The sequence below is a fragment of the Fringilla coelebs genome (genome assembly GCF_963513975.1).
Source record: "Fringilla coelebs genome assembly, chromosome: 16".
Taxonomy (NCBI): Eukaryota; Metazoa; Chordata; class Aves; order Passeriformes; family Fringillidae; genus Fringilla; species Fringilla coelebs.
Window position 1 is genome coordinate 6,689,992 of NC_140042.1, and position 12,248 is coordinate 6,702,239.

The window sequence follows — 12,248 nt, forward strand, 5'->3', positions numbered from 1 at the left end:
TCTTCAATGATAATTTTGTCTTTAAAAACTGTTGTCAAACTTTAGTCTGATAAAAGGTCATAATAAAGCAGTGCCATATTTTTCTCTCAAACACCAATATAAAAAGCTGCCTTTGAAGGTCCTCCATTACTGCAGCCTACCCAAAAGAAAAACAGCTTAAAGTTGAAAATTTTTGGTTAAGGAGCTGAGCAAAGGCCTGAATGCTGGCACAGTGCAGTAGCCAAGTTTAGAGAAACAGAGCTTTTAACTTCAGCCAGAGCAGAGCTGTGCCTGTGATTAATCCTTACTCTAAATCATTCTATTTTACACATGCACACATTTCCTGCAGCATCCCCTGGCTCATTAGTTTAGTGGTGCCTACTTCTACTACTATAAACAGTGAATTCAAGTCATGTGAAATGCCTTTCACTTACTTAATATCAAAAAATAGTATATGAGCATGTGCTGGCTCCTCTCACCCTGCCTTTCAAGTTCAAGGCCGAGGACATTTTGCCAGAGCGCCCTGCATAAACACTCCCCATCCCCACCTGAAACAGCAGCTTTTCAGAGGGGTACCCCACACCTGAGCCCATCTCCCACAGCACAGCAGAGGCAACTCAACCTAGCCTGTCTGAGCTTTCAATAATTCAGTATCAAAATTCAACAATCTAAGATGCAAAAGCCTTTACTCAGGGCAGCACATGGCTGGCAGTGCCCCAAGCTCTTCCTGCTGCAGGCAGAAGGTTCTGCTGTCTGTGAACCAACACCAGCCCCTGCATGAAGCAAAACCCTCACTAATTAAAACCAGGCTCTGATTGTGTGAATACTTGTGCCTGCAGTGGGGGAGAGGAGCTGTTGCCATAGAGGTAGCACTCACAGCACTTACAACACCCCTCAAATACCTGCTGTCCTAAACATGTACAGTCTTAAACATCATTTATCGTCATCAGAAGGATTCTGGCAAATACCCTTCGTTGTAGCTAGGATTACTACTCTGCTTTCAGACTACACCTGATATGTCAGTAACATATTTAATAATCCAGCCAAAAGTTGAGGATTGCAAAAGGAAAAGCAGTTTTATTTAGTTTTCAACAGGTGCCACTAAACATGGAAAACAAGTCAGGTTTTCATGTTTTGCAATGCACATGCTCATAAAAGATTAAGTTTAAATTACATGCAAGAGACTAAATTCCTTCACACTTTACAAAACAGGTCTGAAGCAAATAAAATGATTGTACATGACATTTACATTAGAAAGAGTATGCTAACAGTTGTAGCTTCAGTAAGCACGTCCACATTCAGCCCCTCAGCCAAAAGCTGCCCCACAGTTGGGGCATCTTCTCTGCCTCAGTGCAAGGCAGAACAGAATCCCAATTGGAAAGAATACAATGGCACACAAAACACCAAGACAGGTGAAGGTGTCCTCCAACACGCCAACCCTGCAAAAAGGGAAAACAGACTCAGTCAAAGGACACTCAAATTTGGCCCCAAGTCACCATTCAGTGCTTTGGCAGTCACGAGAAACCACACCATTTTATAGAGCAAGATAAAGTACAAGGTTTGGGGTTTGTTCCTGGTTTTTACTTCTCAAAACTGATCTCTCTTTACAACTGCAGAGGAACTCATTATTGATGTCACATGGCTCCAGCTGACTCCCAACTCCATGACCACACAGAAATTTGGTTTCAGCACAGTCCTATGACAGCAGAAATTTACCTCCATTTCAATCCCCGACTCAGCTCTGTATCTGAGCATCCCCCAAAATGAAGACAGACAGTAAACCAGAGAATTGAGACTTTAGAAATTTGTGCAGTTACATTAAATAGTCAAGATCTGGAGTTTAGCAAAACACTCGAACAAGATGTATCCTCCTGGTACAGTGAAAGTCAAGGCAAACAGAGCTGAGTGACCCTGAAGTGCAGGCTGTGAGCAGGGTGCCAAGGCCAACAAGCTGCTGTTCCCCTGGGAGCAGTCAGGGACAAGCTCTTGGATGTGTAAATAGAGCGAAGGAAGGAAGGCGCAGGCTCAAGAGACATTTCCTTACAGCAACTGCCTGAACACTGCAACCTGACTAAACCTGGGAACCATTCCCCTTCCCTCAGCCACCATCAGAAGCCAAAGGCTTTTCCAAGTGCTCCCGATATTCTGCTGCTAACGCAAGTTCATGTTCCCCTTAAGCTTTCCCTCACTTTAATGCACTTAACTTCTATCTCTGCAAACAGAAATAAACTCTCTATCTGGTATAAAATAAAGGAACTGTCAGGTTACCATTGATCCCAGCAGTAGCTTTATCATTTCATGTCCTCAGATAACTTTCTTTTAAGGCAACTAAAAAATGCAGACCAAGTTCATATCACCACAGAGATTCAAGTCTGAGCACACAAGTGTCCCACAGCTCAGAGCTGTGCAGCCTGTGCTGGACACTGGGGCTATTCCTACAAACTCAGCATAACATGAGCCATGGGGAGAGAACAGGAGACTCTCCTGAAGTGCTGTGGAGCCTTGGGGAGAGAACAGTAGGACCTGCACTACTGAAACTCACTCTACAAAATGTAGTCCAGCTCTGGGAAAAAGGGTTGGATATGAATTCCTGAGGAGTGTGCCTTGAAGCAGAACACTTCTTCAGAGCTCATCTCTCACCATTCTAATCTCTCTGGGCACACAGATATTCAATTCAATATTCAAGTAATCATGCATTGTTGTGGCAAAATGAAGTGCCTGCCCTGAGAGAGCTGGAGCTCGGGGAAGTGCCATCTCCTGAAACACTCTGCTACCAGAGCTGGAATACAAAAAAATTCAGGACTGTTGGGAACACACCAGTAACAGACACAGGGGCAAAAAGGACACTGCAGTGTTCAGCCAGAACCATCAGGTCTGGATGAAGCAGCTGAATTTGGCAATTTTCACTTGGGAAATGTACAAAATGCTGACCACCCTCAGACCAAACAGAAAACAGCAGCACAAGCTCAGGAGGTGAGGCCTCTGCTTCTCCCCAGGTTAACCCAGTAACACACTCTTGAGGTTTCTGAGTAATTCAAAATTCTGTTTTCCCGCTGCAGATCCACCCAAGACAGGCAAAGCCTTTTCCAGGCATTTCAATGACATCACAAATAACATTATTTGGAAAATGCACACAGCATGTTACAGCTGTTGTATTTCCTGTCCTGCTCTGCTGTTGCACTAATGCCTTCTTTTCCTTTCACACACACTGAGCAGCTCCCTCCTGCAGGCACCCAACTCCAGCTTCATTACTGTTTTGAAATCCTCTCCTTGTCTCTTAATAATTCCATATTCAGCTCCTGCCCTGCAACCCACATTTGTGACAAGTAAGCCAGTGTGCTCAGTTAAGAGTATAAGCAGTCCATTGATGTGACCCTAAAGAATAAACACACTAATCAAACAGGGACCAATGGGGTACTGCTGGTCAGCCCCAGCAGTGATGAGCACAGCCCAACCCATTCCAATCAACCTTCTTAAACAGCTTGCAGGGCCCAAGTCCACTGGTCAGCACATGTCCTTGACACTTCATACAGAATTTCTTTTTAACTCCCTTCCCCCTAAACAGAGTTACTCAGAAGTGTTCAGTAGTAGTGCAAACTACAATTAAAAATTTAAGAATTGCCATCCATGTTCAACACCAGATCCAGGGACAGCCCAGGCCAGCAGCAGAGCAAGGCAGCTCCAGGGACACTCACCAGAGCTGTGCCTGTATGACCCCCACACCATACCTGATGTTTCAGAGCTCCTATCATGTCTAACAGTGTGATTACAGCATTAGCAACACAAACACTTCTTGGCTTCTGCTGATTTATGTCAGCACCTAATTTTAGATGAACACTTACCCAACCACTGCTTAGCCAGTTACTAAATTTAAAAAGAAAAAAAATACTTTTTATAATATGGATATTTTTTGCCTGTATATCTTACCTGAGATGTGGAGTAATTAGAGACTCCATACTCAAACTGTGGATTCACTAACATAACCAAACATAAATTTTCTTCTACAGCATAAACCACATAAAAGCTGATTATAACTGCACCACTCCCACTCTAAAAATAAAGTGGAAAGGTTTATTTATACTGCAAGCAGCATCTTGCATTTAAGCTACAACTGCAGCTGCCAACTCCATACAGTAAGGTCAATTATGCCCACTGACAAGTACTTGAAACCAAATTGTTTTTCAGATAACCCCCTTTTTCAAAGTAACTCTCACATTAAGATATTAAGTCAAATGCTCAGGATGAGAGGGCTGATAATGAGGTCTGTGAACACAGCATTGGTCTGATTTAACACGTGCATTTTTAGACTTATCACTACATCACAGTATTTAAATGTGGGCTTATCAGCATTTTTTAGACCTTACAAATACATTCAAAGGGCCACCCCAGGTAATCACAGACAGGCTGATTGTACCACAAGCTCTGCAAAACATTAAAAGAAACTGCATTTGAGAAAACTGCTATCTATCCTCCACAAAGATCACTGACCAACCACCTGGAATTTTCAAATCATATCCCATCTTCTGCCACAGAGGCTGGTTGAATTTCAAAGTTTAGATTTGAATGGGAACATCAGACCAGGGGCAAGTACGGACTATTGCAGCTACACACTAAATCTCTAATTTTGAACATACAAACAAAACCAGCCAGAGATTCTTCATCATCTCCTGGCTAATGCAAGAGCAGCAGCTATGTTCAGAATGTTTAAATCTCACCTGCAGCTGCAGAAGAAAAAGAATTGACAATTATATATGGAACTACTGAGTAAGCACTGGATGTTTACAGTTTTGATTTCTGTGAAGAGGGGTACCAGCTCCTCCAGCCTCAGCTTGATGGCATCTTGAAGAGTTGTTCATCCACATTCACAAGAAGCCCAAATCTCTGTGTAGCCACTGGCTTGCCCTCCTCAGCACAAGATATGCATATATGTAAATGTTATTATATTTTAAAATCCCTTCCTAGTTCAGAGGCACAACAGTATTTACAGATTTATCTGAATTTCCTTGTGCTTTAGGCCCCATTTCCTATACAGAGGCCTGGCTGGAGAAGCAGAGGAATCCTGGCAATGGGAGCAGCCTGTATCTGTTTGTGTTCACTGAAATGCCTCCAAACCAGCAGCCTTCCCTGCTGCAGGAGCACCACTGCTTTAACTCCAGTTCTAATCAGGACACCAAGAGCCCAGCCTGGCAAAGGAGGCTGAGCACAGCAGCCAGAGCTCTCTGTGGGTACACATCCAGCAGGGTGAACCCCACTGAGCCCTGCTGGGGCTTTTCCTCCCTTGTCTGCACACACAGCCCATCAGCACTGCTGTGCTGAGCAACAAACAAGGGCAGCTCCCTCCCCTCTCCCAGGACAACTCATTGCTGCAATGAAATCCTAACTATCACACAAGTATTCTTTCAAGACAAATGGTGACACTAAGAAAAAATAATTGCTGTAATTTGGGGCCAGTGACAGACCAGGCATTAGAGACCAGATTGCCATTTTTATACACTCCCATTAGGGAATACATTCCTGCTGTGCCTTATTTTTCTAAGAAATGAGACTTTATGAGATTAATGTGTTTTGATTATTGTCTGCAAATCAGGTCAGACCAGTGGAACAAAACCCCTCAGAAGCAGCCAGAGCTGTGCTGTTCTCATTTGGGACCCTGCTACAGCCTTTATCCCTCCTCTCTGCAGGCTCAGAGAGCAGCTTCCTGCTGCTGGGCTGGGAAAGGTCCCAGCTCTCCCAGTCAGGAATTCCAAACTGCCCTTGTGGCACCTGCCCCAGTCTGCTGCATCAAGGCTTTCTGCTTCCCTGTCCTCTTCACAGCACTCCCAAAAAGGTATTGCAGAGTTTACTTCACTCACAAGGTTCAAAAGGATCTCCAGCTTGCTGCTGGAAACCAAAAATCCTCAGGTTTGCTCACACTCTCAAGACATGCTCTCTAAACAGGTGTTTTGCTGCTGCCTTTTTTAAAATTCCTTGCATATTTAACTAGTGAATAAAATTAAATTATACTAAGAATATTTACATGAAGTTTAAATAGTGAACAACTATAGAAAGCCTCTATCCTGAGCAGCCTTTTATCAAAGCCCACACATAATTTGTGACTGAAATAATGGAAAAGCAGAAGGCTGAAATTTGGAAGAACTTGATAACCTAAGTGCAATTTTTCTAGAGTCTATTCCCTCAGGAGATGGCTGTAATTGACAAAAACAAAATTTCAACTGAGACCTGAGAAGTTGTAACTTTGTGAAGTCAAAAAAAAAAACCCAGTAAATTAAAAAAATCCATCACAACAACAAAACCACACCTGTGGCAGGGCAAATGCTGTAAGATATCCCAGAATAAATACAGTTTTAATTAAACTGGTCTCATCTTCCAGTTCAGGAAGAAGCTTCAGTGTTGGCATCATTTGAGACACACCACAATGCTGGTCCAGCAGATGCACTGTAGCTGTCAGAAGTGAAAGCTGCAGCAGTGTGAGGTCCTTTCCCTTGCTCTTTCTCCCAAGCAAATGAATACAGTTCAACAGGAAAATAAAAATCCAACAGGGCCCATCACAGGCTCTCCCCCAGATTTTGAGGGAGTTGGCTTTTGCAGTGATCAGATCAAAAAAACGTTTTTGCAGTTTTTAAAAGGAACTTTCTTCTGTTAAATAACAGGAAAGCAAACATTCCTGAGCAGTTAGTTATGGCCAACAACAAAAGACAGAGAAAAAGAAAATGAAAGTGACCACAAGTAAAGCAGCCGGGCTGCATTCTCCAAACTAAAAAGGTAATTCCACAGCAGGATATCTAAAGTCAGTGCCTGTAATGACTCAACACATACTCAGGAACATAAAATAGCTTAAAAGCAGGACTTGGCTGAACCTTAAATGTCAACTAGAAGCCATAAAGCTGACAAGATTGTGCAACTCAGTTTAATTCTCTGTACATCAGGGCTGGGAAAAGAACACACACTGAGAAAAGAGGACTCCAACCAACAAAGACATTCTGAGAGTGCAAGGAAGGATGGAGCACATTAAAACTGAAGTCTGTAACTAGAAAGCAACACTGACCAGTGATGAACGAGCTCAGTGTGAGGAACAGCTCTATGAAAGAGACAGGAGAGTCATCCCTCAGATGGCAGCAGTGCTTCAGAGGGAGAAGGGCAGGAATGCAATTACCAGTCACCACGAGCACATTACCAACTTCAGAGAGGCTACTGCTGGAGAAACTTTGTACTTTTTATGACTAAATACCATAAAAAAAAGCCTAAAGATGGACTGTACTTGTGCCAGCTTATTAACTGCAAGATCACTCGTGACTGCAGTAAAATAGACACCAATTCAAATAAGAAAGCAGTACTGCACATTTCTCCTCCATACCATATTTTAAATTGGAAATTGTTTTGATTTCAATCAACAACACAAATACATGCCATAGTGCAACAGACTGCTTTGTATTCCTGATGGCAGAAATCCTCTTGATGGCCTTTAGGTTCTTCCATCAGTTACATCAACCCACAGCCACACACAAGGCTCTTCCTGGTCATCTAAAGCAGATGGACTTCTCTAACAATCATGCACTATCAAATCAGGAGAGCAACAGGACAACTGACCTGGTGTTGTTGTCTTATTGCAGGGATTCCATACTGCTGTCTCCTTATCACAAAAGTTTCACACCTTCTTGGTGTTTTCTCATGGCCACCTCCTCAGAGCACTGCCTCTTCCTTCTTCAACTGACTCCAGTTCCCTTCTCACTCAGCCACCCCACTCTTTTATAGCACTCTTCTTCTCATTGCTTACAGCTGTGGCCTGTTAAAGTCAGGCCTGCTCCTGATCTTTGATAATTGGCCCAGCTGCAACTCCTTAGGGGTAAGATTAGTTCCTACACTATCTTTATTTTCTTATATTCTATCCCCCTACAACCTGACAGTTTAATAACAAAGTTTTTTCTGTACCATTAATAGCTTTTAATATTTCTTAATGCTCCTTCAACATCTTTTCTGTTCAGGGCAGTATTCAGAGTATAGCTGCACAATGCATTCATCATAAAATAGGTTTCCAGGACATGAAAGTAAACTGGAACTGTGTTTTAAGTCAAAGAGGATTGAGTTTTTTCTCAATCAGGACAATTAGGAAGTAACATTGCAATAAGGCAAAGGAGACTGACACACCATTACTAATACATTTATTCATCCATGGGATTCCCTGATCCAGAATATTTCACAGTTCTCCTCACAATTTATTTTTTTCAAAGCCTAAACCAGAAACTGAGGGTCCAAGAGCAAACTAGGATTTTGTGGAGGGTATTTTGATTTAGGAAAGAGTTCACAATGGGTACTTCCAGCTGGGCATAGCTGATGACTTAATAAAGCTATTCAAGTGAGATCACTTAAAAACAACTAACAACAGACTGCTCATTTTCAAAAATCTGGCTGAAGTTATGTATTATACGTGCAAATGATTGTTTCAGAATTCTTTCCCAGACCATCCCAGAAGCCTCAAGCCCATCTGAGTTCAGCAAGTGCTTGGACAACACTCTCAGGCTCATGGTGGGATTCTTGGAGTGTCCTGTACAGGGCCAGGAGTTGGACTAGATGATCCTGATGAGTCCCTCCCAACTCAGAATATTCTATGAACTTCCAGAAAAAAAAAATAATAGCCACAAGAGCCTACCCATTTTAAGCTATTTCCAAGAGCACTTCCCAGTGAAATGCTTTGAGCTGTCCTGGGGTCAGGGCCAGAAAACCCATGTGTATAAATACACTGCCCACTTCCCCTCCAGGCCATGCACAACATCTGCCCTGTCTTCTGGCTGAGCTACAGCATCAGCATGTTGATGTAATCACTCAGGTAGCAGGATCTACCACATCCTCTGAACAGCTCAGCACTTGCTTTCCCCCAGTTTAAAACACTCACCTTCTAGATCAATAGCTCTAGCTGGTACAGGTTTTTCAGCCTTAACTAGTGCCATTTCAACAGGCACCTGTTTTTACATAACACCACAGGATACTTCTTATTTGAATCCACCTTTGAAGGCAGGTATTGACTCTCACCCAAACATCAACCTTACCACTTGACCTACAGCCTCTGCCATATGACATCCTCTGTCCACTCATCACACACCAAACTGGAATCCCCTCAGCTACTCAGGCAGGTTCCCTACACCTTCTGAAAGGCAAGGAAGGGCTCAGACCTGCAGAGTATCAAGTGCCTCCTTGCAAGACACTCAAGGGTAACTCCTGTATGCTTTAACAGAGGGGAATGAGCCTGCATTTGAGTCACAGCTGGTCAGGCAGAGCAGTGCCTGAACTGCACCAGCACCAATCCCTCTGCCCTCAGCCATGGCCAATATCCCAGGAAGAGAAGAACTGAGAAGTGAAAGGGACAACAGCTGACTTACAGCACTAGTGAGAAAACTGAGTGCCTCCTTCCTTTTTTACGGCTGTGATCTCCAAGGGGGAAGTTGTCCTCTTGCTGCAACTCCATGTAACAGCTGACCACTTTTTCTGGTTTTCACCACTGCAGCAGACTGACATTTTTGGTCTGGCCTATCAGTTTCTCTGCTCTTCTGCAGTTAAAGGACTTTTAGAGACCTTTTAAAGCTTTAAGCCACCAACGTTTTCAGCCAATACTGACAATCACTCTGCCTGGTTTTGCAAAGTTTGGACTGGGAATGGGAACACCCGCCACAACAGCGGAAGTTCTTCCACAGTACTGCCAGAAAACCAGAAGTAACTATGGTCAAAGATTACAGAGTTTCACAATAAAATCATACTACTCACCATCACCAGGCATAAACACATCAGAAAGGACTTCCTGTCATGCTCTCCCCCAAGAACTGACCTGTTACATCTGTTACTGAAGTGCCATTTTGTTAAAAGTATCCCTTGCAGATCTTCCTCCATCTTAAAGAACAAATTCATGTTTGAAGTGTCTTGCATTATTTATAGCACATGTCACGAGCCCACCAGGACAAGCTCACACCACACAAACCAAAGCATTCCACTCCTAGATCTTAGTGCCTTTTCAGTTAAATACACACACAAAGAAAAGCTATTGAAAACCAAGGAACCACACGGATACCTCAATATTAAATAACAAAATCCAAGACTGAGTCTAATTCCTCAAGAGCCATTTTACCTGCAGGCAGGGCAGCCACCAACTACTACTACAGAAGTGGTGGTGGCAGGCTGTTGGATGATGGTGTACGTGCTCGAATAGTTTGGCTGTGATGTCGGTGGAGGAACAGCATACCCTAAAATAAGAAAAAACCCTCAATCACCACACAGAACAATGACAATTTACAAGTATGACAACAAAACAATAATAATAATATACAGGAAAATAATAAACAGGAATGTAGTCTTGATTAAGCACTTGAAGCTCTATCAAAATCAAAACTGGAACACCTGGCACATCTAATAACAAAGCCACTTCATAAACCCAAGTATCAATTTAACCATCCCAAAAGGACACTGAGCTAATAATTAACTTCAAGATTTTGTTTCAATGCTGCTGAGCACCCGGGAAAAACTGTTTAAACAATGACCATAGCTTTCACTTCTGGATGTTATATATTAAGAATGCCCCACTCCAGCAGACAAACGATTTGAAACAGAACAAATCTTCCTCTAGTTTCAACCTTAAATTCCATATACTAAGTTTCTAACTGGGAAGCAAGGTAAGAGTGATAGCACACAAGTAAAAAGGGAGAGCATAGGAAAAAACCCCAACTTTAAGAAAGTCCATGTTGTTAGCAAAAGAATGAGTAATTTTAATGGCAGTAGATAGAATTCAGAAAGCTTTAACTGCTTTATTAACATTAAAAACTTTAAATTATACTTTTAAAAAGCTTTTGAAATGGATGGTTAGACGCACACAGTGTAATTAAGGCACAGTTTGCTCAGTTATAATCCATTTTAAGCTTATTTCCCAAGTTCTCAGACTTTTTTCAATCAAGTTATCCATCTGTGAAGTCTGGCAACCTCGCTATTCAAACTGAAAATAACCCCTAATACCTGTATTGCAGGAAAACAAGCTTCAAGTTATCAACAGGAAGATCAATCTATTGCCTCAGGGTTCGACTCAAAGACGGGGGGTCTGTGCCTGTTGTGTAACTTCTACAACTTTTGAAGCACTCCTCTTTCCTGAGAGGCTACTTCTTTCGTGGGCAGATGTTAGTATTAATTGTTAATGAAAGTATTGCATCTACTCACCTGCCTAAGTCTCTCCCAGACTACTGAAGTGTATCAGAAAAAACAAACATTAACCAGAGTACAGCGAAGTGCAGGCAAAGAACAAGTTTGGGGTCTGTTTTAGTGCCAAGCACAGCTGTGGCTCTGCCAATCTTCTGAGGCAGAAAACCCGAGCGTGTGAGGAATGCCGGCGATCCCAGCCGGGATTTTGGGGAGAGCACAACGCAAACACCCCAGGGGCCCCGAGGGAAGCAGGGCAAAGGGAGATGGCGCTTCAGAACACCTGGATCCCGGCGCACCCGCCCCCCGCGCTGCCTTCGAGCGGCGGAGCCGCGGCAGCCTCGGCACCTCCCCGAGCCGGGGGAGCCGCACGCGGGAGCGGCCCGGAGCTCCCCGCTCCCGCCGGCCGGCCCCAGCCCGGCTCCCGAGCCCTCTCCAGCCCAGTCCCGGGAGCGGAGCCTCCCCACAGCGGCCCCCGCCCCAGCCAAGGGGCAGCGGGGCGCTCGGGCGCCCGCTCCGCACACAGGGGACCCCCCGCCCGCAGCCCCCCGGAGTCGGCGCCGCCCGTGACCCACCTGGGGCGGCCGCGGCGCCCGGGTAGGAGTACGGCGGGGGCGGCTGGAAGCCGGGCTGCGGGGCGGGGATGGCGCCGTAGTTGCCGTGCCCGTAGTCGTAGCCCGGCGCGCCCGGCGCGGCGGGGCTGTAGGCGGGGGGCCGCTCCTGCAGCAGCGGTTTGCTGTCCATGCTGGGCCGGCGCTGCCTCGTCCCGCGGGGCCGACCAGGAAGCGGCGCCGGGCCCGGCGCGCGCCGGCCGCCCCGCCCCGCCCGGGGGCGCCGGAGCTCGGGGGCGGCGGCGGCGCGAGGGGCCCGCGGCGGGGGGAGGGGACGGGAGCGGCCCCTCCCCAGCGGCGCGCGCGGAGCGGCGGCCCCGGTGCTGCGCTCGCGGCCGGTCACGAGGCCGCCGCGCCCCACGTGACGCCGCTCCCCGAGCGGCGCGCGGCGGCTCCGCCGGGCGGCGCAGGGAACCCGGGCCTTAAAGGGGCCGCGCCCCGCCGGCACCGGCACCGACAGCCCCGCACAGACACCGACTGCCCCGCAGC

The 12,248-nt window shown here is 45.5% G+C and overlaps 1 protein-coding gene across 1 annotated transcript; it reads right to left on the bottom strand.

Annotated features, from left to right (window-relative positions):
• Nucleotides 1-1,037: 1,037 nt before the first annotated feature.
• BRI3 (brain protein I3) lies at nt 1,038-12,012 on the bottom strand. Its single transcript, XM_084216520.1, has 3 exons — nt 11,724-12,012; nt 10,094-10,208; nt 1,038-1,418 (listed from the first exon to the last, which is right to left on the bottom strand). The coding sequence occupies exons 1-3, from the start codon at nt 11,890-11,892 to the stop codon at nt 1,286-1,288; spliced, it is 417 nt and encodes a 138-aa protein (XP_084072646.1). The 5' UTR covers nt 11,893-12,012; the 3' UTR covers nt 1,038-1,285.
• Nucleotides 12,013-12,248: the final 236 nt, after the last annotated feature.

What these genes read in the sequence shown, in the direction of transcription:
- BRI3 (XM_084216520.1), bottom strand. Translation starts at nt 11,892, where the DNA reads ATGGACAGCAAACCGCTGCTGCAGGAGCGGCCCCCCGCCTACAGCCCC. An exon ending in GGGCGCCGCGGCCGCCCCAG is followed by an intron (nt 10,209 to 11,723) that starts GTGGGTCACGGG and finishes TTCTTATTTTAG; the next exon opens with GGTATGCTGTTCCTCCACCG. An exon ending in GGTGGCTGCCCTGCCTGCAG is followed by an intron (nt 1,419 to 10,093) that starts GTAAAATGGCTC and finishes CCCTTTTTGCAG; the next exon opens with GGTTGGCGTGTTGGAGGACA.